The sequence below is a fragment of the Tenrec ecaudatus genome, chromosome 9 (assembly GCF_050624435.1).
Source record: "Tenrec ecaudatus isolate mTenEca1 chromosome 9, mTenEca1.hap1, whole genome shotgun sequence".
Lineage (NCBI taxonomy): Eukaryota > Metazoa > Chordata > Mammalia > Afrosoricida > Tenrecidae > Tenrec > Tenrec ecaudatus.
Window position 1 is genome coordinate 55097001 of NC_134538.1, and position 23620 is coordinate 55120620.

Below are 23620 nucleotides of genomic sequence, written 5' to 3' on the forward strand. Positions count from 1 at the left end.
CTATGCCACTGGTATGCCAATATTGGCAGGGTCATCAATGGCACTTCCAAAGTAAGAAAAACTAGAATGAAGGAAATTTGAAATTTGTAAGGCAATTTACTTTCAAAATTAGTCAATAGACTATAATATAATATTGTGTCATTCAAAATGGGTGCAAAAGGAAATGTGGTGAAGAAAATAGATGGTTCCTGGCTATTAAAAGATATAGCATCACAGGAGCAAATGAAGTGAGAGGAAGAGAGAGTGGAGCATATCCTGGCCCACCAAGCCTTGAGGACGATATTCTTGCTCAGAGCAGTCAATGCATAGAGAGGACCAAAGGGCTGGCCCCACCAGGAGACACAACATCCCTCACTCACCCGTAGCCCTATAGGTGACAATCCTGGAGACACAGTGTGGGAATTGTGCCTGATCTGACCCCACCACACAGAGACAAACACTAAGGGCGTGCCACAGAACAGCAAGGGGAGCTGAGCAATGAAGTCCTGAGGGAATACCAAAAATAGACTTTGGGGCTAAGATGTGGCACCCTATCACATCTGACTGGAAAATACTCCTAAAGGTCAATAAACAGACCTTGAACTAATTACAGGCTTTTATTTATTTATTTATGACCTTTTTTTGTTGTTTTATTTTCCTTTGCTGCTTTGTTTTGCTCTGTCTTGTTTTTTTGTGCATATTATTATCTCTGCAGGTTTATCTAGGCAAGATAGGCAGGATAAACAATCTAGAGGAGAAAACAACTGCACCGGTGGTTTGGAGGGACATGGGAGAAGGGGAGGCAAGAGAAAGGAAGTGGGTGTTAACAAACCCAGGGATAAGGGAACCACAAGTGATCTAAAATGGATGGCAAAGAGGGTGTAGAAGGCCTGGTAGGGCTTGATCAAGGGCAATGCAACCGAGAGGAGTTAATAGAACCCAAATGAACCTAATTACTGAAACCCACATGAATGCTGAGAATGATAGTGGGACAAGAGAAAAGTAAAAGGAAATAGAGGAAAGAACCAGGAGGCAAAGGGTATTTATAGAGGTCTAAATACAGACATGTACATATGTAAATATGTTTATATATGCTGATGGTGAAATAGATGTCTGCATATATTTATTGACATAGTATTAAGATAGCAAATGGATATGGGGCCTCTACTCAAGTACTCCCTCAATGCAAGAACACTTTGTTCTATTAAACTGGCATTCCATGAAGCTCACTTTCCTGACACAATCGCTGAAGAAAAAGTGGGTGAATAAGCAAATGTGGTGAAGAAAGCTGATGGTGTCTGGCTATCAAAAGATAAAGTATCTGGCATCTTAAAAGCTTGAAGATAAAAAAATGGCCATCTGGCTGAGAAGCAACAAAGCCCACATGGAAGAAGCACACCAGCCTGTGTGATCATGAGGTGTTGATGGGAAGAGGTATCAGAATTCAAAAACAATCTTATTGATGTGAAGGAGAGGGGGTCAGTTTGAAGACCCAAAGCCCATCTATTGATAATTGGACATTCCCTCACAGTAGGGATGATACATCCAGGGTGCAGTATATCACCGATGAAACACACACCATTATTATGGCCTCAGTTCTGTCTCATAAATCCTGCTAGACAGAAGTATGGACATTGCTATCCATAAGAGCTTTTGATACACAGAATCCAGGACAGATAAACCCCTGTTTTCAAATGTTTTGAAAATGATTATGGTAGCATCTGTACAAGTTCTCTTGATATAATTGATTCAAGGAATGTTAAAATATCTATAATAGCCCCTAATAAAATGATTAAAAATATTTTCTCATACAGGGCAAGAAGATGAACCCCCATGTTGGAAAATACTACACAATAGCCACAATGCACTTAGTCATATCAAAAATCTTGCAGGTCTCACAGAACTTTATATTTGCTTAATTAAATATAAAGATACCATGAGTGGAAAACAACTTGATGGCAACCAAACAACTAGTGAGAACATAGAGGATGGATTTGTGTTAATTTTTTTTTCACAGGCAAGTGGTATAGCTCTAGGTCTATGAGGCATCAGTTATTCCGATTCCAGGTAGTCACATCCTTAATTACTTCAGACAAGAATGACTTAACTGTGGGTTCACTGCTTCAGCCCTATGTCCAGAAAACTCTATGGTGTTAGGCTTCTGGTGGGTCCTCTGTTTTCTCTATAATGCTTTGATCCAAGCAAGGAGTCTGTGGTTGGACCATCATTTGGAGAATTCTGTGAGTTCTCCTGGAAGTGGTCGAGTCTTTTCTCTTTTGGTTTAATTATTACTGTAGTAGACAGGCATTCTTGGAATTATGGGTCATGGCTCTGCCCCGTAGGTATTTCTTAGTTTTATGGAGTATGAGATGTCATTTCTTTTTCTTTACTACACTCGACTGATAAACCAAAGGTAAGCAGTTTGAATTCAGCGATTTTGTTTTGGTTTATTAAAGTTTTAATCAGGATTAAATCCTTGCGTGGCACCAACAGTTAAATGCGCTACTCCCATAAAGGGTTACAATCTCAGAAACCCACAGGGACAGTACTTCTCTGTCCGATAGGGTTGTTATGAGTAACCATCAACTCACTGGTACTGAGTGAAAGTTTGACCAACCAGAAGGCTAGTGGTTCAAAATTCACCCAGCAGCACCTCAGACAACAGATTGGCAACTGACATCTAAGAGACCACAGCCTTAAATGCCCTGCCAAGATGCTTTACTCTCTATATATATCTGGTGTGTGCAGCTTAATGACAGCAACTAATAACAAATTAGAAATAAGGAGGCACATATTTCTGCCATAATATTTTTAATTTAATCATTTTATTGGGGGCTTGTACAATTCTTATCACAATCCATACATCCATCCATTGAGTCACACATTTGTACATTTGTTGCCATCATCATTCTCAAAACATTTGCTTTCTACTTGAGCCCTTGGTATCAGCTTGTCATATCTTACACTGTCTCCCTTCACCCACTTCCCTGTTGTCCACCCCCCAGGGAGGAGGTTATATGTAGATCCTTGTAATCAGTTTCCCCTTTCTATCCCACCTTCCCTCCACCCTCCCCGTATTACCACTCTCACCGCTGGCCCTGAAGGGATCATCTGTCCTGGATTCCCTGTGTTTCCAGTTCCTATCTGTACCAGTGTACATCTTTTGGTCTAGCCAGATTTGTAAAGTAGAATTGGGATCATGATAGTGGGGGGGAGGGGAAGGGGAAGAAAGCATTTAGGAACTAGAGGAAAGTTATATATTTCATCATTGCTCCTTTGCACCCTGACTGGCTCTTCTCCCTGCAACCCTTCTGTAAGGGGTTGTCCCCAATCTGCACTCCCCCTCATTCACAATGATTTCATTTTTTGTTCTTTGATGCCTGATAACTGATCCCTTCGATATACCATCATTTTAAACTAGAAAGCACATCAGACATTTAAAAATAGTCATCATGCAACTCTTCAGTTTTGACCAAAGTTACCAGTATTACTTTAGAGAATATATTGTATGCAAATAAGGAGCCCTGGTGGTACAGTTGTCGGTGTTGGGCTGGGATCTGTAAGACTAGCCGTTCTAAAACACCAGCTCCTCTGTGGGAGAAAGAACAGACTTTCTAATGCTATAAACATCAGCATCTCGGAAACCCTTTGAAGCCCCTCTACTCTGTCCTACAGGGTCATTGGAGTCAGCAGCAACTCTGTGGCAGTGAGTTTAGGGTTTGGTTGCTTCGAAGTTAAACAAACGTTTTGGTTTGGGAATGTGAAAAGGAAAACTGCAACAAACAAAATTTCAGACACTTACCTGAGCAGCTTGGGAGTCAGGAATGCCTACTGCAGGACTCTCATTTTCCCTCGCCTCCATTGTTCTTCTGGTTTGTGTTTCTAGAACTGGAACGTGTAGGCTGTTGGACAAGTCATCGATCTTCAACAGCAGTACATCTAAAAGATCTTCAAATTCATCCAGGTAGTAAATCTGAAGAGAAGAAAATAGATTATTAAATGGATTCAAGAAACAAAATTGTCTTTTTTTTTATTCCCTGATGTGACTTGTAGTATTGGCTTTATTTTGATTCTTTAAAAATATTATTAATAACATTTTAGAAGCACACAAGGTTTCAATCTTTATGTCATATAATTTATCTCTTTGAGTTCCTTGTATTTTTGTGTCTTATTAATATTTTTGTCAAAAAGTGGCTCATAACAATTTATTACTATTTTTCCTCTAGGAATTTTATAATTTTACCTTTTACATTAAGATGTTTGATCTATTTTCAGCTCGTTATTTTTTGGTAAATTGTGATTTGGGAGAAAGTTTATAGAACGATTCAACAATTCATACACAATTTTATGACATTGATTGGAATCCCCACAATGCGACAGTACTCTTCCCATTTCCTGCCTATTTTCCCATTTTCTTTCATCCCTTTTTATAATCCTTCCTGTTGTGTGAGCTTATTCCAAAGCAAATGCTGCCTGTTGCTTTTATATGGTGGATTGTTCTAGGGCTGTTTCCCTCCCTGGTACTCTTCACCTTCTAGGCCTGCTTATTGTTTGGCTGAAGCTGTTCAATTCTAGGCTTGCAGAGTGACTAAAAGCCATAGGGTTCGACCAGTCTTTATTAAACCAGTAATCCCTGTCTTTTAAAATGATTATTCCATTTTGTTCGACATCTTTTTCATACTCTGTGTAGGACCTTCCATCGTGATCCCTTGCAGAGTGATCAGCAGTGGTATCCAGGCACAATCTAGTTCTTCCTGTCCCAGAGTCTTAAAGGCTAAGGTTTGCATAGTTCATTCGTCCTATGGAAAATAGTTACCATGCATTATTGATTTTCTTCCCGCTTCTTTGCTTTGGATGGGGAGGGACTAAGAGTTGCATTTTAGATGGCAACTCACAAGTTAAGACCCCACTTGTCACTCACCAGAGCAGCAGGGTAGGGTAGGGGAGAAATTAGATGGTGGCTGGCGATCCCATCATGATCACACGGGTTGGTGTGCTTTTTCCATGTGGGCTTTGTTGCTTCTTAGCTAGACGGCCGCTTGCTTAAGTTCAAGCCTTTAAGACCCCAGATGATATATCTTGTAATAGACGGGCACCATCAGCTTTCTTCACCACACTAGTGTGTGCACTCATTTTGTCTTCAGCAATCGTGTAGGAGAGGTGAGCATCACAGAATGCCAGGTTATTAGAACAAAGTGCTCTTTCTTTGAGGGCGGACTTAGTAGAGGCTTAATGTCTGTTGGCGTTATATTTTAATCTAATGACATCTGCCCTAATTGAGTTCATAATGCTCTCTGTCTGATAGCAAGGCTATTCTCATCCCTGGTCAGGGCCAGAGGGCATTCATCACTCATCAGAGGCTTAATCCATGTGGGACCCTGACTGTGGGTTTGGGCTTCTGCTGTCATTTGAAGACTTCTGCGGTTGGGAGTTCAAAATTGAAGTTCTGGTCCTGTTCCCTCCCCTGGATTTGTATTTTGTTAGTTATAATCCTTAGAGCATACCACCTGGTGAGCTTCTTCCACGTGGACTTATGTGGCACTCCACTTACATGGCTGCTTGTTTCAAGACGAGCCTTTATACCCTGACAACATTCATTCTGATCGCCAGCCACCATCTAATTTCTCCGTTACCCTTTGCTACAGCACTCTCATCTTCAGTGATTACGCCATAAGGATGAGTATCACGTAGGACTATATTGTAAAATTTAATTGCTCTTAAATTAGGGCTGTGATTAAGTGTGAACTCAAAGTCCATTCATATGTGTGTGGTTCATACACGTGCTGGTTCATTTTAGAGACATCATTATAACTTTATTGGAGAATATTATAAACCATCCCCATGGAGCATAAAGTAAAATTCTATTAGTTATATCATTAGATTAATCAGTGGCATACCCTCTACAACACTGTTGAGAAAAAGGATATTATATGTATATAGACCCAGCTTTTTAGATCGCAATACATGAATTGGTACAGATCAAAACTTGGTATGGATTAAAATTTCAGAGACTGGCCTCTATTTACACAAACAGCGAGGGTTGAGGACAGGGCAATCCTTTCAATAGCCCTCATTCACAAAGGCAGAAGCATGCTTGCAAGATTAATGCATGTCATGCAAAAGCAAAGAGCATGAAAATAGTAAATATGTGGTAATTCCTGGTTACCAGACATTGGGCATCCTCAAAGGAAAAGATATGAACAAAAATTCAATAACCACCAATTAAATTCTATAACCTTGGTATCGCAGCCATCTGCTGCTCAAAGCAGGGTGCCTTTTACTAGGGATTATTTCAGTTCCCTAAATCTGCTATAGGTGAGTTTAGTCCAGTTCTCTTACTGGGGTTTCCAAATTGGTTCCTTCTGGTGTGGCTTGTGAAGGGTGTTAGCATGTCTAAAATCTAAAGTGCCAATTGTCTATAATACGCAGCTTGAGTCACCGAAGTCTGGACAGAAATGAGGTCAAAAGTGTCTAATTAGGAACATGATATTGAGCATATTCTCCCCTGGGGGGTCGATATACATAATATTAAGCATTTCACAAACTCTGTTGAAGCCCCTTCAGAAGTAATAATAGTTGTATTTGCTGCCTTTAATTTGTGGGTCCTTGATTCTTTTGTACTGATTTCCTCCATATTGCATATCCCCTTTCACTACACTCAAGTTAATCCAGGTCTACCCACGAGTTAATGATATAACATCCTAAAAATATTTTTCAATGACCTTTTCTTGGTATTTTTAAGTGGTTTCATGCAATAATTATCCTTTTGGAGAAAAGATGGAAGTTGCCAAGGATTTTGTCTGGTTTGGGTCCAAAATTAATGCTCATGGAAGCAGCAGTCAAGAGATCAAACAACACATTGCTTTGGGTAAATCGGATGAACAAGATGCCTTGAGGGTGTTGGAAAGCAAGATGCTACTTTTAGGAGCCATTCATTGCTCTTTTCAATATACTCCTAAGCATCTCAAAGTTGTACATTGAATAAGGAAGACTAAAGAAGAATCAGTACATTTGAATTGTGGCAATGAGAAGAAAATTGAAAATAGCATGGACTGCCAAAAGGACAAGCTGATCTATGTGAGGAGTACGGCCAGAGTGTTCCTTAGACGTGAGAATGGGGAGACTTCGTCTTATATACTTTTGACAGTTGTCAGGAGAGACCAGTCCCTGGAGAAGGGCATCATGCTTGGTAATGCCGAGGGGCCTTGTAAGAGAGGAAGGCCCTCAACAAGATGGACTGACACCGTGGCTGCAACAATGGGCTCAAGCACAGGAACAATTGTTAGGATGGTGCAGGACCAGGCAGTGTTCCATTCTGTGTGCATAGGGTTGAAACCCACGCGATGTCATCTAGCAACAGTGAGAATTTTATGCAGCATCATAATAAAGAATTTCACCCATGTTAGGCATTGTTTTGAAATCTGTTACTTTTTAAAAGTCTTATACTATTCCCCGTGTGGATGTGTTATAGTTTATTTATCTATTCATCCATTGATGGGCACTTCACTCTAACTGCCATCTTCTTGATGCCACTCATAGCAATCCTATAGGATGAGTAGACCTTCCCCAGGGAGTTTCTGAGACTGTCAATCTTTACAGGAGTAGAAAGCCTGCTCATCTTCTGGTGGTTTCGAACTGCTGACCCTGAGGTTAGCAGCGCAACGTGTAAGCCGTTATGCCACCAGGGCTCCTGATAGATACTGAAATTGTTTCCATTTCTTTGGTCTTGTAAATAATGCTGCAATGAACATGAGTAGACACATATCTGTTTGTAATTTGGCCCTTATTTATTTAGGTTATATATTCCAAGTAGTAGAATCGCTGGATGAAATAATTGCATTTCTAACTTTATAAGGAAGTACCATACTGTTTTCCACTGGGGTTGTGACATTTTGCAGTCTCACCAGCAGTACATGAGGGCTCCTATATCTCTACGCTTTCATCAGAATTTGTTGTTTGTAGTTCATTTATCTTTAAATTATTAATAAAGAAGTGAGATGATATCTCATTGTTGTTTTGATTTGTATCTCTAACGACTGATCATTTCTTCATGTGTTTGAAGCAGTTGTTAGGTCTTCTGACTGGTTTTAATTGAATTATTTATCTTTTTAATGTTGAAGTACTGGATTTTCTATATATTTGAGCGGTTAGCTTTTTTTCTGATATGTAATTGTCAAATCTTTCCCTCTGGTCTTCAGATTCTCCTCTGCTCTCTTAGGGAGTAGTCTTTGCTGTATACATATTTTATTTTTAGGATGTCCCAGTCATCCAGTTTGCCTTTTGCTGTTGGTGAGTTTTTGTTTGGTAGTATAATGAGGCTATATCTTAGGTCCTAAGTTTGCTCTGTGAGTTCGTTTTTGTCTATAATGTGAGGTATGAATCTTCTTTCATTGTTCCACAAATTGATATCTAGTTTTGCTAGCAATATTAGTTAAAAAAGACCTTATTTCCCCCCATTTAATGAATTTGTGCTCTGCTGAAGACCAGCTGCTCACAGGAGGATGGATTACTTTTGGTTCCCAATAGCATTCCACTCATCTATGTCTCTGTAATTGTACTGGCACTAAGTGGATCTGACTATTGTATAGTTGTTGTTGTTTGGTGCCATCAAATTGACTCCAACCCATAGTGATCTTGTGCACAACAAAATGGAACACTGTCTGGTCCAGTGCCATTGTCACAATTGTCCCTCTGCTTGGGACCATTGTTGCAGCCATGGTGTCACTCCATCTCCTTGAGGGCCTTCCTCTTGTTCACTGCCCCTCTACGCCGCCAAACATGATGTCCTTCTCCAGGGACTGGGCTCTCCTCACAATGTGTCCACAATCAATTTTGGGACACTTTCCTCAATCTTGTACCTATTATTTTAGCTCCACTTTACCCGCTAGCCTCCCATATTAGAATCTTATGGAGTTACTGATCCAGTGGCTTTTGCTCTAAATTTACCTATCCAGTATTGCACAAAAAGAAAACCATACCAAAACCCAGTAAACACAAAAAACAGAACACAGAAAAACCTCAAGTGAAAGAAGCAGACATCACACCAAATTTAAAATGTTTTGAAAAGGAAAACAAATACTGATATGTTAAATTTAACCTCACTAAATCTGTGGTAATACACTTTCTAATGCACTCTACCTAAGGGCACAACTATTCATAGCCTGGTCAATGGGCTAAGTACTACCTAGTAGTCTTAAAATAATTTAAATCGTTTTAAATTCAATTTCAATGTATGTGTTTTCCTTTCTTTAATTTTCCTGTTACTGATTTTAATTTTACAGTCTTCTGATCTGAGAAGATGCCTTGTAGCTTGTTGATTTCCCAAATTTGATTGACACTTATTTTTGCAGCTTAACATGGTCTATTGAGGATAGATTATCTTGAGTTGGAATACTTTTCCTTTCAGAGTTTATAAATGCTATCCATTGCCTTCTCACCTGCATGGCTCCTACTGAGAAATCGTCTTGATTCTATTTTGTAGGTGCCTTTCAATTTTCTTAAGCTGTTTTCAGGATTTTCTTATCATGTTTTTTGAAATTTTGTTTGTGAAATGTATTGGTAATTTTCTTTTGCAACTTATCTTATTTGGAAGTTCACTCAGCTTCATGAATTGGTATCTTCTAATCCTTCCTAATTTAGAGAGATTTTATTTAGCAAATTTTTGACAATTTTCTTTGTGTGTGTGTTTTGGAATCCTGAATATATATAATTCTTTGTATTGATACACAGATATTTTAGGCTTTCTTGACACTTTCCATGCATTTTTTCTGATTGCTTCCCTAATAAATTAGTATTAAGAAATTTGTCTTCAATTTCACCAATTCTGTCTCTACTTGATTCAATTATCCTCCTTTACTTTTCTAATGCATTATCTATTTCTAAAATTTTAGCATTAATATTCTGGATTTCTATTTGCTGCTATTGTGTCCTTTGTAATTTTCCATTTATTTTGTCAATGAGTTCTTACAGTGTTTTCCTGAAATTTCTCGGCTTGTCTGCATTTCCTTGATCTTTATTCTAATCTGTGAAAAGGGGCTAAATGTAATTCTTTTGAATTCCTTATCAAGTAGTTTCAATATAACTTTTCTATGGAAAATTTTCTGGGCCTCGATTTTACCCCCAACCGTTTTATTGGTATATCAAAGAAGAAGAGTTGTAAAGTCATAACCACAATCTGTTTTAAAGCATTTTCTTCATTCTTGTACTCATAATTATTAGCTCCCCATTTCTCCCCTACCTCCCATACTAAATTATAGCTTTATTTATCCTGGATTTCATATACAGAAAACATTAAAAAACAAACAAACAAGATTAACAAGAACAACAAAGTAAAACAGATAAATACTTAAAAAGAAATCAGAACATATCATTTAATGAATCATCAGGAAGATCAAATGGTAAGTGTTCTCAATTTTAGCCTAACTGCATCTGCAACTATGTCTTTTCCAATGCATTCTGCACGTTAGCTAGGCCGTTCACATCCCCGGTCCATGGTCAGATATTTACCACAGAATTTCAATCATGATTTAACAACTCAGAGCAAATATCTACAATCAAATCATGTACTATAAGGTCGACGGATCCAACAACCCCATGACTTACATGATTCTCAACCACCTGAGTCTCCTCCAGTGGTGGTCTTTCCAGTCCTAGAAAGATGAGCGCCTTTTTCCATGTGTAAGTAGTGACATCTTTCAGTCTCACAATATATTTATTTTGAAAAGATTTCTTTTTTCTGATTAAAGCCATGAGGGATACTCTCAGCTAAGAGAAAAAAGGATAAATTTCATATAGAAAATTGAAAAAGACAAAAAGAGCTGGGTAATTTAAAAAATTTTTTACAGATTTTTTTCATCAAAATTTGTACACAGTTAGTTTCATCTTAGTGATTGCAATTCCCACAATGAGAGATCTATTATCCCTCTTTCTCCATATATTTCCTTCTTCCATTCTTTTCATTTCCTCCTGACCCATTTTAACTTTTCTTTGGACCAACATTGCTCTTTTGAGATCAAATGATTGAGCATTCTAAGGCGTGTGCAGCCCTGTGTTTCTGTGATCCCTGTAATACTACATGCTAAGGCATTTGACTGCTGAGCCATAAAAACTACGAGTAGCCCTTTGATCAATGGGAACCCAGACCACTTCATTGTACTACTGAGGAACTTGTACTTGGATCAAGAGGCAGTTGTGTGGCTAGAGAAAGGGAATAGTGCAAGGTTTAAGCCCAGGAGCCCTAGTGCCACTTCCCACTCTGGAGTAGACAGGGGCATATACGTAGGTATAGGCAATAGATGAAACTCACAACACACCGAACCTAGGAACAGGAATGGGAATAGCAACACCAAAAGGGTAGGGAGAAGCGGGGACAGGTGGGGGAGGAGGGGTACCGATCACAATGAATGGCACATAACCACACATTCCCATCCAGGGGGAAGAACAACAGAAACCAGAGGGGAAGTGAGACAGCGGTTGCTGAGAGATATGAAACTAATAACAATCTATAACCTATAAAAGGAGCCACAAGGGTGGGGGGCGGGTGGAGGGTAAAAGAGGAGCTGATCCCAAGGGTTCAATGGAAAGTAAATTTCTAGAAAAGAAAGATGGCAATATATATACTAATAAGTTGGATACAATTGATGTATAGATTGTAACAAGAGTTGTAAGATCCCTTAATAAAATTATCTAAAAAAACCCAGACAAGGTGTGTCATGGCTGTATTATCCAACGTGTATGCTGAGCAAATGATCAGAGAACCTGGACTATAAGAATAAGGAGGAATCAAGATTGGAGGAAGGCTTACTAAGAACCCGCCGTGTGCAGATGACACAACCTTGCTTGCTAAAAGCGAGGAGGGCTCGAAGCATTTGCTGACGTAGATCAAGAATCGTAGTCCTCAATGTGGATTACATATTGAAAAGCCAAATTTTTACAATTGGGCCAATTGTTAACAACCTGATAAATGGAGAAAGGATTGAAGTTTTCAAGGATTTTGGAAGCAGCAGTCAAGCGCGGAAATGATGCTCTCAGTTTGGTAAATCTGCTACACAAGACTTTTAGAAAATGTTAAAAAGTAAGGACATTATTTTGAGGAATAAGGTGCCTCTGACCCAAGCCACAGTATTTTCAATCATCTGACATGCATGTGAAAACTGAACATTGAATAAGGAAGACTGAAGGATTGATGCAGTGAAAGTACTATGGACTGCGAAAAGAGCCAGCAAATCTGTCTTGGAAGAAATACAGAATGTTGCTAGAAGCAAAGATGGTGAGACTTTTCTCACAAACTTTGGACTTGTTAACAGGAGAGACTAATCCCTGATAAAGGACCTTACACTTGGAAAAGCAGAGGGAGAGTGAAAAAAAAAGGAAGTCCCCTAACAAGATGGATGGATGTTATTGCTGACATAATGGGCTTGCACACAGAAACACTTGTGGTGGAGTTGCAGGACTGGGCGTATTGGTTCGGGTGTTGGTCAGGTTGACATGCACTGGAACCGGATCGACAGCACCTAAGAACAGCAGCAGCAGCAGAGCACGGTCTAGTCTTTGGCTGAAAACTGAGCCATGGGGCTGAGTTACTTTCCAGACGTCAAGAGTAAGAGCCATCATCTCGGTGTTCCTTTCCTTTTAATTTGACCAGAAAACTTGGTCTTTAAAAATTACATTTCCCTCTCATTTTACCCAGGACCTTTTATTATAATCCCTTTCACAGCTTTTGATCATGGTAGCTGGAAAGCACATAGTTCTTCTGAGTTCAGGGTTATAGAGGGTCATGCTCATGCCATGCATTAAACCAATGAACTAATTGTTTCTGTGGTAGATATATAATCATTTGTCAATGTGATGATTAGGAATGTAGGGGTGGAGTCTAGCCTGTCAATCAGATCATAGCCAATGAGGCCTCTGTGTGGGCATGGCGTCCTCCTGAGAAATCTGGAAATCCAGTACTTCCTCCTTGGAGGCGGGAGACACCTCTCTCTCATTACTCCATTCCCTGGGAGACTTGCAGCTGACAAGACACATGGAACTACCCTAGTGCCCTGAGCTGGACAAGGCACATGGATGCAATCAGACCTCTGAAGCCGGAGAAGCCACAGGGAGACCCCTGCCAGTGCTAAGATGCTTAGAACACCATGGGGCCCCAAGACTTTCTACCCACTGGCTTGTGATCATCCTGCATTTGGCTTCATTGCATGTGTTTCGTGAGTCTGAAGAGAACTTTACAGATTGGTATCGGACATATGGGTTAATATCAGACTTATGGCCTTGGACTAGACTGGGTTGGGGTGTTTTCTTAATGTACAATTGCTCTTGTATACAAACCTCTTCCTTAAATACATATGTGTGTCCATGGATTTGTTTCTCTAGTCTACCTGGACTAACACAGCTTCTATAGGCCTCTGATTTTCATCACGCTTCTTTCCTCCAGAAAAGGACAGACTAACAGTGGGGTCTTAGATGGTTGCTTTGAAGGACTCAGGCGCTGCTTACCATAGTAGGAAGAACATTGTCGATATTTTGCAAATTAGCTTCACTGGCCCTGAGATTATGTTAAATCTCAGGGCTATGTTAAAAAAAAACTTTATATGTGAAATATAGAGGATAGTAATTTATGATTGTTTTATAAAATGGTCATTCCTTGGTGAAGGTCAGAAAGAGAGGAATACTTTTAAATGAAATTAATTATAATTGGATGATCTCAGTAGCAGAGATGAATCTTATTACAAAGGAGATTATCAATCACTAAGAGTTGAGAGAAAGGACTATGAAGAAGGAATGGGGTACCCACTTCAGATGAATCAGCCACAGAAATCTTATGAATAGTGGTGAAACATGATAAAATATAGTGGCAAGACTACCCACTTCTCAAGGATTAGCCAGTTAAAACCGTGCAAACACCAGGAGAAAAGTGTCGGAGAGAGTGCCAGGAGATGAGCCCCTGAGGCTGGAAGGCAATTAAAAGGCAAGCAAGGATGAGCAGGCTTCTCAAAGCCGAGCTAGCTGACCATGATGGGGGAGAGAGTGGCTAAAAGCTACCCCCGTGGTACCATGAAAGGCCCAGATTTGGGACAGACCTATGCAAGCGCACATAAGAGAAAGATATACCAGGAACGTGAAGGATGCTGGAGGAGTTGACACAGGCCTTTTCCTCCACAGTCGGCAGAGCATCCTTTACAGGTGGTGACTTGAACTTGGATTTCTGGCCTCCTACACTACGAGAAAATAAACCACCCGTTTCTGATTTTCTGCTGCAGCGGCACAAGGCAAATAAGGTGGAGAGTCAATGCTAAAGGTCTGAGCTTGAGATTCAAGAGTCTCCATTCCTGGTTTCCACAAGCCTCTTCAACATTAGGTCTGCTTAACTCCAAACTGACTTTCCCTTTCTGACTCAGCTCCTGCTCTGCCCCGTGCCGGCAAGTAGTGCCGATGGCTGTCTTTGTGAGCTACAAGGCTCAATCAAATAGCACATTTCCTCGGGAAGAACAAATTAATTTCTCATTTATGCTCCCTGATCTTTGAGAAAAAGACTTAGGCTTTAAGACTGCATGTAACCATGCAAGATCTGCATAGTAAAAAAATCTATTAGAGAAATCAGAGATCTAAGTAAATAATAGATATACTGAAATCTTTTTCTCTGATAGGTATTGACAAGCTGATTTTAAAGTTTATATAGAAAGGCAAAAGAAGTTCAATATTGGAGGACTTATCTTCCGTATTTTAAGACTAGAGAGTGGTGGTAATCAAGAGAGTGATATTGAAACAAGTAGATACAGTGGGGCAGAAGATAGTACAAATAAATCCACATACATTCAGGCACCTGATTTTGGATACTGGCAATTCCATGGAATAAAAAGCAATAGTGTTTTAAAAATGGTGCTGGACAAATTGGTTATCCATACATAAACACACTGATTCTGATCAATACTTCCTATTCCAAGTAACAGTTACTAACACTGACTCAACATGGATCATCAACTAAAATGTTAAATTTAAAGCTATAATTCTTCTCTGAGAAGAATTCAGAAAGAAATACATGCACAACTTTAGATTTGGCAATGAGATCTTAGAAATGATGCCCAAAACAAAATCCATTTAAAAATCATGAAAATTATGATAAAATTTGGCTTTATTGGAATTAAAATCTTTGCTTTGTAAAAGATATTGATAATAGAATCGAAAGAGAAGTCATAGACTGGGTGAAAATATTTTCAAGTCACATATCCAATATAGGACTTTTGTCCAAAATATTTTTAAATTGTTATATTTGTTTATAATCAAATAATTTTGTATAGTCTATGAGCTCCCTTAGGACAGGTGTCTTACAAATTATCTTGCCTAATCCGTTATCCATACATAACACACACATACACTCTGTCCATTGGGTCAAATCCACTCTATATAGGTTTTATGAGACTGTGAATCTTTATGGGAGCAAATAGCTTCATTGCATTTTATAAGATTTGTTGAACGAATACATGAATGAGTAAATGAGTGGGAAGATAGCCCATTGGCTGGCTGAGTGTTGAGTAGGGAGTTAGAAAAGTTGAAAGGGACAAAGGCTTTGTCCTGGAAAGCAATATGAAGACAGTGTATTCCATCGGACTCCTTCGTAACAAGTACTCAGTGTAACGAAAAGAAATGGAGGCACTAGTCAAGGAATCATGAATATAAAATAAAGGTCAAATAATCAAATTCTAGTTTATAATCAAGGTTGGCTGAATAGAGGTTTTTAGAGAGCAAGAGTGAAACAACAAGAGGTTCCCCGGTCACCGCATAAATGTGTATGGAATATATTTCAAAGTTCAAGAGATGAGCTTCCCTGTAGTACAGTGGGCTTGGAGGCTTCCTGGAAGGAGGTGTGTTGCTGGAGCCTTCAAGGCTAAGGAGAGTGATTGCCATCATGCCCAGGTGTTCTTCATGGTAGGCCAGGTGGGCTTAGGAGTCAGTTTTCTTGAAGCTTGGCTTGTGCAAAGTGAACATATGCATATTCGCCAAAGAGAATGTCAATGAAACGTCAGACGGCATGCCGACAAAGCGTACTTCAATCTAGGACCCATGCACACTTACCATAGCCAGCCACAAAGTGGTCACTGCTGTACAGATGGCCCCATGATAGTAAGCCGTGGCCCACTGATTAGACTTGACGAGGCCTGAAGCTTTTCTTCGGCTCCTTCCGCACAATGGAACTGGCAGCGTGTGGGAGGACTCGGCAGAGGTGCGCAGTGGCAGGAACTGGGAGGAGAGCAGGAGGCTGTGCAGGTGGGAGTGGAGGGCCACCATCAGGAATCCAGCCAACTGTAGGGGAGAAATCCTACTAGTCATTGACTTTGCACCAGGTTTCCTAGCAGCAAACCTTCATTTGAGGACTTATTAATGGTTTAACATACATAAAGCTTGGGGGAAGAGGTTTTTCAGTATTGGTCCCTATGATCCTTGGTTTAACTCACCAAAGTCCAGGTACCAAAGATCCGAAGGTTTAAAACTAGGCCAGTCTCCATCTGCCCCAATCCATCTCAAGCTTTCATTTTCCCTCCCCCCATGCTTCTTACACATCCCACCTCTCAACTCCAGTAACACATCTCATTCTCAGGAGGCCCCTCCAGCCACGCTGTGGCTAAACTCTCCCCTTGATCTGAAGTGCCTCTGTGGCCCAGTATCACTGATCAGATGCCATTAGCTACCCTTTAAAATCTTCCAACTTTTCAGCATCTCTCTGACATCATGTGTGCAAGGCTAATACTGGGTCATAGTCCCTAGGACCCTTTCATCCTCAGTACGTTCTCCAAAATAATGTGAAGTTCCACAATTCTCTCCCTTTTTTTCAAGATTAATCTGGTGTTTTTCTGATAAGAACATTCCGTAGTGGTACCTAAGCACTGCCTAGATTTTTTAAATTTCATTTTATTTTTATCTCAAAATAAAGGTGGTAGTGGTTTATGTATACTATTGCTACAATTTATTCTCGAGTCTTGGATTTTCTTTTGTTAAAGACTAAACATGGTATCTTAGATGCTACTTAAAAGATTTAAAGACCTAGAGCAGTGGTTCTCAACCTGTGGGTTGGGACCCCTTGCGGGGGGGGGGGGGGCGGTGTCAAACGACCCTTTCACAGGGGTCGCCGGATTCATAACAGTAGCAAAATTACTGTTATTAAATAGCAATAAAAATAATGTTCTGGTTGGGGGTCACCACACCTGAGGAACTGTAGGAAAGGGCTGAGGCATGAGGAAGGTTGAGAACCACTGCACTAGATATTATTCACCGTGCTGGAAGGAGGAAGATAAACTTTAGAAACTTCATTATGCCAATTGGCTGATGGCGCGACAAGACCAATACCCTAAGCCCCCAACTCACAGAATAAATACTGTGAGGTGATTAGTATCGGCAGCTACAGCTTGCTCCCATCTCTAGATTGTTCCGGTAGTTATTAATGTTGCAACCCCTATTGATATAAGCTCTACTGGACATGATGTGCAAGCTTCACTTACATTATTGACATTTTTTCCATTCCTATAAAAAAAGTGACTACTAGTCTAGAGAGTACTTCTTCCCAACTCCCTAGACCTCTCATACCACTATCAAAGATTAGTTTATGCATAAGCCTATCTACCTAGTCATATCATTCCATGATCATGAGAACATGCATTATGATTTTTGTGATTTGCTTATTTTGTTCAGTATTATGTGCACCAAGTATATCACATTATAGGATGTTTTGGGAATTCATTTTCTTTTATTTATAAAAATTAATTCTTTGGTCTTGTGGAGTATCACACACAGAGGGGGGAACATGCCCAACACAGCTGCACACTCTACTTCATGGGGAAACATGGACAGTGCTTCAGAACACATACGCACATAAGTGCACCTATCTTTCCTCGTATCCCCTGCCTTTTCCTCCCCTCACCCCCCTACTAACCTCACGGTAGCTTTCGAGGTCTCTTTTGGTGTAAAAATTATTTTTCTTAGTTTTTTTTTCTACTAGTGGTGTCATGTATTATTTGTCTTTATGAGGTTCTAAATTTACTGACCCTGCTGCTGTTGTTCGGACTTGTCGGGCCCCTTCCGCCCGAGTGACCCTGTGCACAAAAGAAGGCAACCCTGCCCAGGCCTGCACCATCCTCCCAACTGTCCCGATGCCCGAGTCCATTCTTGCAGCCACTCTGTCCATCTCTCTCATCGAGGACCTTCCTTTCGTGGTAATTACATAATTTCATGTCAACTTGATAAATAAAATGTAGGGGTGTCTGTCAATCAGGTCACGGCTTGATGACCTCATTTGGAGGCATGACCGAGATAAGTGGCTCCCTGGAAGCTGGGTCCTTTCCCTCTCTGCTTCACCTTCCTTTTGGTGAGCCACACGAGTGAGACCTGCCAGAGCCCTGTGATGGTTCCACCATGATTGGGTCCACCCACCAGCCTGTGAACTTCCTTCATTCTCCATCATTGCATGTAGCTGCATGATTCTGAAGGGACATTTATGGACTCGTATCAGACTTATAGACTTGATTTGGACTACGCTGGGATGTTTTCTTGATATAAAGTGCTTTCTTTCACATATATGAGCGCCAGTGAATTTGTTGCTCTAGGCAACCCAGCCTAACACATCTCTTTTCCAGTGCCCCTCCACTTTACCATGATGTCCTTCTCCAGGGGCTGGTTCCTCCTGACAACATGTCCAAAGAATGTAAAAAGAGGTTTTCCCTTCCTTCCCTCTAAGGAGAATTCTGGCTGTACTTCGTCCAGCACACATTTGTTTGTCATTGTGACAGTCCATGGTACTTTCAATGTTCTTCACCAGCCCACAATTCAAATGCATTGAATCTTCCTCAGTCTTCTTTGTATAAATTCCAACTTCCCCATACATCTGAGACCACTGAAAATATCATGACTAAGGTCAGGTGCATCTTAGTTCTCGAAGTAACAGCTTTGCTTTTCTATACTCTAAAGAGATCTTGTGGAGATTTACCCAAGACAACGAGTCATTTGATCTCTTGACTGCTGTGTCTATGAACACTGATGGTGGATACAAGCAAAAGTAAATTCTTGGCAGCTTTAACATTTTCTCCATTTATCATGATATCACCTATTGGTCCAGCTTTGAAGATTTTGGTCATCTTTCCATTGAGTCCACTGTTGCAGCCACTTTGTCAGTCTATGTTATCGAAGGCCTTCCTCTTTTTCACTACCCCTCCAAACATGATCTCCTTGTCCAGGGACTTGTTCTCTTGAGAACATGCCCAAATTAGGTGAGACTAAGTCTCCTTATCCTTGCCTCTAAAGAGCATTCTACTTTAATTTCTTCCAAGATAGATTTATTCTTTCTTTTGGCAGTCCATGGTATGCCAATATTGTTTGCAAACACCACAGTTCAAATGCATCAACTTAGCTCCAGTTTGTCTTATAGCCCTCGTTATATTTACAGCACATTAAAACACATGGTACAGGAGGGTTTAAGAATCCTATTCTCTTAGCAGCAGATCTGTGCCTGGGACCCTTTATGCTAATCAAGCCAACATCCTGAAAGTCATAGCCCTCTCAACTTAAGACCAATGGCCCAGGATCTCCATTACATGATCACAATTCTGTGATACTACAGAGGTGGTATCCCTAGTTGCCTCCCTACTTGTTTATTTGCAGCCAGGTACTTCCTTGCACGAGGGCCAAGCAGAGTCAGTCACATCCCAGGAGCCTTTGTCCCAGGGCCATAGTAGACTATGACTCTCCTTGTTGTTAGTTGCACCTAGATAGCAGAGCCATCCCCAAACTGAGTGTGCCCACACCATGCTAAGACTGTCTTAGAAGCAGAGGTGAAGGTGGTAGGAGAACAAACAGAGGCATTCAAGTTAGGTTTTCTGAGAACACTGGTGAGAGTATAACACCAAGATGAACTGTTTCACTTCTCTCAGTCTCTTTTTCTTTATCTATAACAAAGGACAATACCTTCAAGGAGTCTGTAGTGATCATTTAATGGGGTCAAGTATAGGAAGCTTCATGTACCGTTCCCAGCACTTAGACAAAGCTCATTAAATGATAATAATTATTGTTGATAATAATAACCAGCCATAGGAAATAAAAGACAGATGAAGTACTTACTAAGTTATGATTCTCATGGTCATAATCATGATTTATTACACAACTCTTGTCAACTGTCCACACAATAAGAGTATCATTGGTTAGAAGATTGGGATTCTAGATGGCTCTTTTACCTTTCAAGAAGACAATCTTTAACTGGAGAAGGGACTAAGCAAAGTGAGGACTTGGATTGAACTGATTTATTGGTGAAATAACAGCAGAGTGTAGACTGTTCTTACCCCTTGAGTGACAGCCAGGGAGACTGAGTGGCACAGCAAGAAGGAGTAGTAGACCATTGTTTTGGGAGCGCTGAGAGGACAGATGCTTTTGAAGATTAAAAGGAACAAAAGGATTCCTTGGCGCCAGCGTAGTCTCTGGGACAGAAGAAAAGAGAAGAACAGATCAGTGTGCCATCCTAATTACATTTAGTCCCCTCAGCCATGGACATGCAAAACATACAGCATATATGTATCTGATTTATTAAGTTATACAGACCTGGGGTTACCAATTCCAGTCAGTGCTAGAGAAGAAGGAGTCAGAACTAGAAATAAATACAGATTACAAAGCAATTTCAGACTTACACATTTCTCTAAAGACCAGCACTGAATCTGAGCGTAGAAGTTTTCCTTCTCTGAGTCCCAGCTCACTGCACTATAAAGATACGAGTCCCGTAAAGCCTGTGGGTGGGGAGCCTTCTGATATTCATTGGCTGATGGACACCACTCAAGGTAAAGAGAAACAGCTGCAAAAATCTGATAAGGATCAGAACTTGGAATATGTGAAGTATGAATCTCAGAAAATTGGAAATTGTCAAAAATGAAATCCATAAAGATTGATAACCTAGGCATTAGTGAACTGTAATGTACTCATATTGGCCATTTTTATTTAGAATTTTGAGAACATCTCAAGAACAGCTTTGACACATTGTACTCTAAGGACAGAAGACCCGATGAGCTGTGTGAGGGCATCGAGAACATCATTCAGAAAGAAAGTAAAGGGTCATAATAAAGACAGGAGAGAAAGAAAAGTTCAAAGTAAATGTCAGAAGAGACTCTGAAACTTGCTCTTCATGGTAGAGTAGCTAACACACTGGAAGATATGATGAAGTCAAGGAGCTGCATAGAACATTTCATAGGACAGCTCAAGCAAACAAAGGCATATATCATAACGAAATGCGCAAGGTCCTAAAATTAGAAACCCAAAGGAAAGAACACACTCAACATACCTTAAACTGAAAGAACCCAAGTAAAAATTCAAGCCTTGATTGCAATATTTTAAGATTCTAAGGGCAAAATATTGATTGATCTAGGAATCATCCAACAAAGACTTAAAAGAATACACAAAGTCACTGTACCAAAAAGAACTAGTTAACATCCACGATATGGGCAAGTACTAGTGATCCTGAAGGAAGGAAGTCAAGCTGCACTGAAAGCAGTAGCCAAAAAGAAGGCTCCAGGAATCGCTGCAATAACAATTGAAATGTTCCAACAAGCTAATCAAGTACTGGAAGCCCTCACTTGTCTGTGCAGGAAATTTTGAAGACAGCTACTTGGCTAACTACGGGAAGAGTTCCATACTTGTAGCCAATCCGAGGAAAGGTGACCCAACAGAATGTTCAAGTGAGCATTATTATAGACATCACATGAAATTTATATTATTGATATCACATGAAACAAAAGTTTGCTGAAGACCCCCTAACCATAGTTGTAGCAATGCACTGCTAGGGGAGGTGCAGAAGTGGGGAGGGATTCAGAAGAGGATGGATAACAAGAGACATCACGCTTGATGTCAGATGGATCTTGGCTCAAAGCAGGAAATACCACAAAGATGCTTGCGTGTGATGTACCGACTATGCTAAAGTATTCAATGGTGTGGATCCTAATGAATGACGGATAACCTTGAGAAGAATGGGAATTCCAGAACACGTCATTGTGCTCAAGAGGAACTTGTATGTGGATCAAGAGGCAGTTATGTGGACAGAACAAGGGAACATTGCATGGATTAAACCAGGAGAGGTGTGTGAGAGGGCTGTTTCCTCTTACCATACTTATTCAATCTGTGTGCTGAGCACATCATCAGAGAAGCTAGACTATATGAATAAGAACATAGCATCAGGATTGGAAAATGGCTTATTAACAACTTACAATATTAAGATGACACAACCTTGCTGGCTGAAAGTGTGGAGGACTTGAAATAATTGCAACTCAGTGTGAAGAAGACCAAAATCCTCACAACTGGACTGTGTTAGTCTGGGTACTTTAGAGAAACAAATCCACAGAAACTCATGTATAAGAGAGAGTTTTATATAAAGGTTAAGTGCACATCAAGAAAACATCCCAACTCAGTGCTGCCCAAGTCAAGTCCAACATTAACCCATTAACCCATATGTCCGACACCAATCCACAAAGTCCTCCTCCATCTCACAAAACACACACTATGATGCCGACTGCAGGAGAAAAGCCAAACCATTGACTGTGTAAGCATCTCAGTGCTGGCAGGGGTCTCCACATGCCTGCCCCAGCACCCAGGGCTGCATCAGGGTAGGTCCGTGTGGCTTCTCCTCAGGGATGTTTTGCAGGAAGTGAGCCTTGCCAGCTGAAGCAGGGAACTGGCTAAGGCAGCTGCACTCTGGTCCGACCATCAGAAAGCAAGAGACCCGAGAACTCGAAAGGCGAGGCTCACTGACCCATGTATCCCTCCACCTTTCAATTGGCCCCACATGTGTTTATCGGCCAGGTTGGCACAATAAACTAACTACCTCATGGACCAATAATTAAAATTGTGATAAATGGAGAAACGGTTGCTTTTGTCTTGCTGATTCACAATCAATGCTCATGGAAGCAGCTGTCAAGAGAGCAAAAGATGTATTGCATCAGGTAAGTCTGCTGCACAAGCTCTCTTTAGAATATTGAACAGCAAGGATGCTACTTTGAGGATTAATGTGCACCTGGCCCAAACCATGATATTTTCAATTGCCTCACAGTGATGTTGGACATGGTATAAAGAAGACTGGAGAAAAATCAATGCATTTGAACTGAGATGCTGGAGCAGAATATTGAAAGCTCAAAGGACCAACAGACCTGTCTTTGGAGAAGTATGACTAAGGTGTTTCTTAGAGTCAAGGATGGTGCTACTTTGTCTGACATACTTCAGACATACCATCAGGAGAGACGACAAGTCCCTGTAGATGGAGCTCATGATTGGTAAAGTAGGGGCACTTAAGGAAAAGTGCCTTAAGGAACAACAGGAAAGCCCTAAAGGAGATGTGTTGACACCAGGAAATCCCTTAAGGAGAACAACAGGAAAGCCCTTAAGGAGATGTGTTGACACCAGAGCTACACCAATAAGCTCAAGCACAGGAACTATTGTGAGGATGGCGCAGGACCCAGGACTGGGCAGTGTTTTGTTCTGCTGTGCATAGATCTCTATGGGTCAGAACTGACTCAATGGCACCTAACAGCAACAGTAACAAAGAAATAACCACCACAAAGGAAAGGCTAACATAGACAGTGTTTAATGCAGGCTAATTACCTTCTGTCCTATCACATTTACAGAATATTTC

At 40.5% G+C, this 23620-nt stretch overlaps 1 protein-coding gene across 1 annotated transcript in view; it reads right to left on the bottom strand.

Annotated features, from left to right (window-relative positions):
* The window catches only part of PKD1L1 (polycystin 1 like 1, transient receptor potential channel interacting), a 174504-nt gene continuing 150884 nt past the window's right edge, over nt 1-23620 (bottom strand). The window contains exons 47-51 of the mRNA XM_075557310.1: nt 16051-16278; nt 10582-10743; nt 3782-3952; nt 360-367; nt 1-61 (exon numbers count right to left, since the gene is read on the bottom strand). Of these exons, the coding sequence (XP_075413425.1) occupies nt 1-61; nt 360-367; nt 3782-3952; nt 10582-10743; nt 16051-16278 (630 nt within the window). The remainder of the gene's footprint in view (nt 62-359; nt 368-3781; nt 3953-10581; nt 10744-16050; nt 16279-23620) is intronic.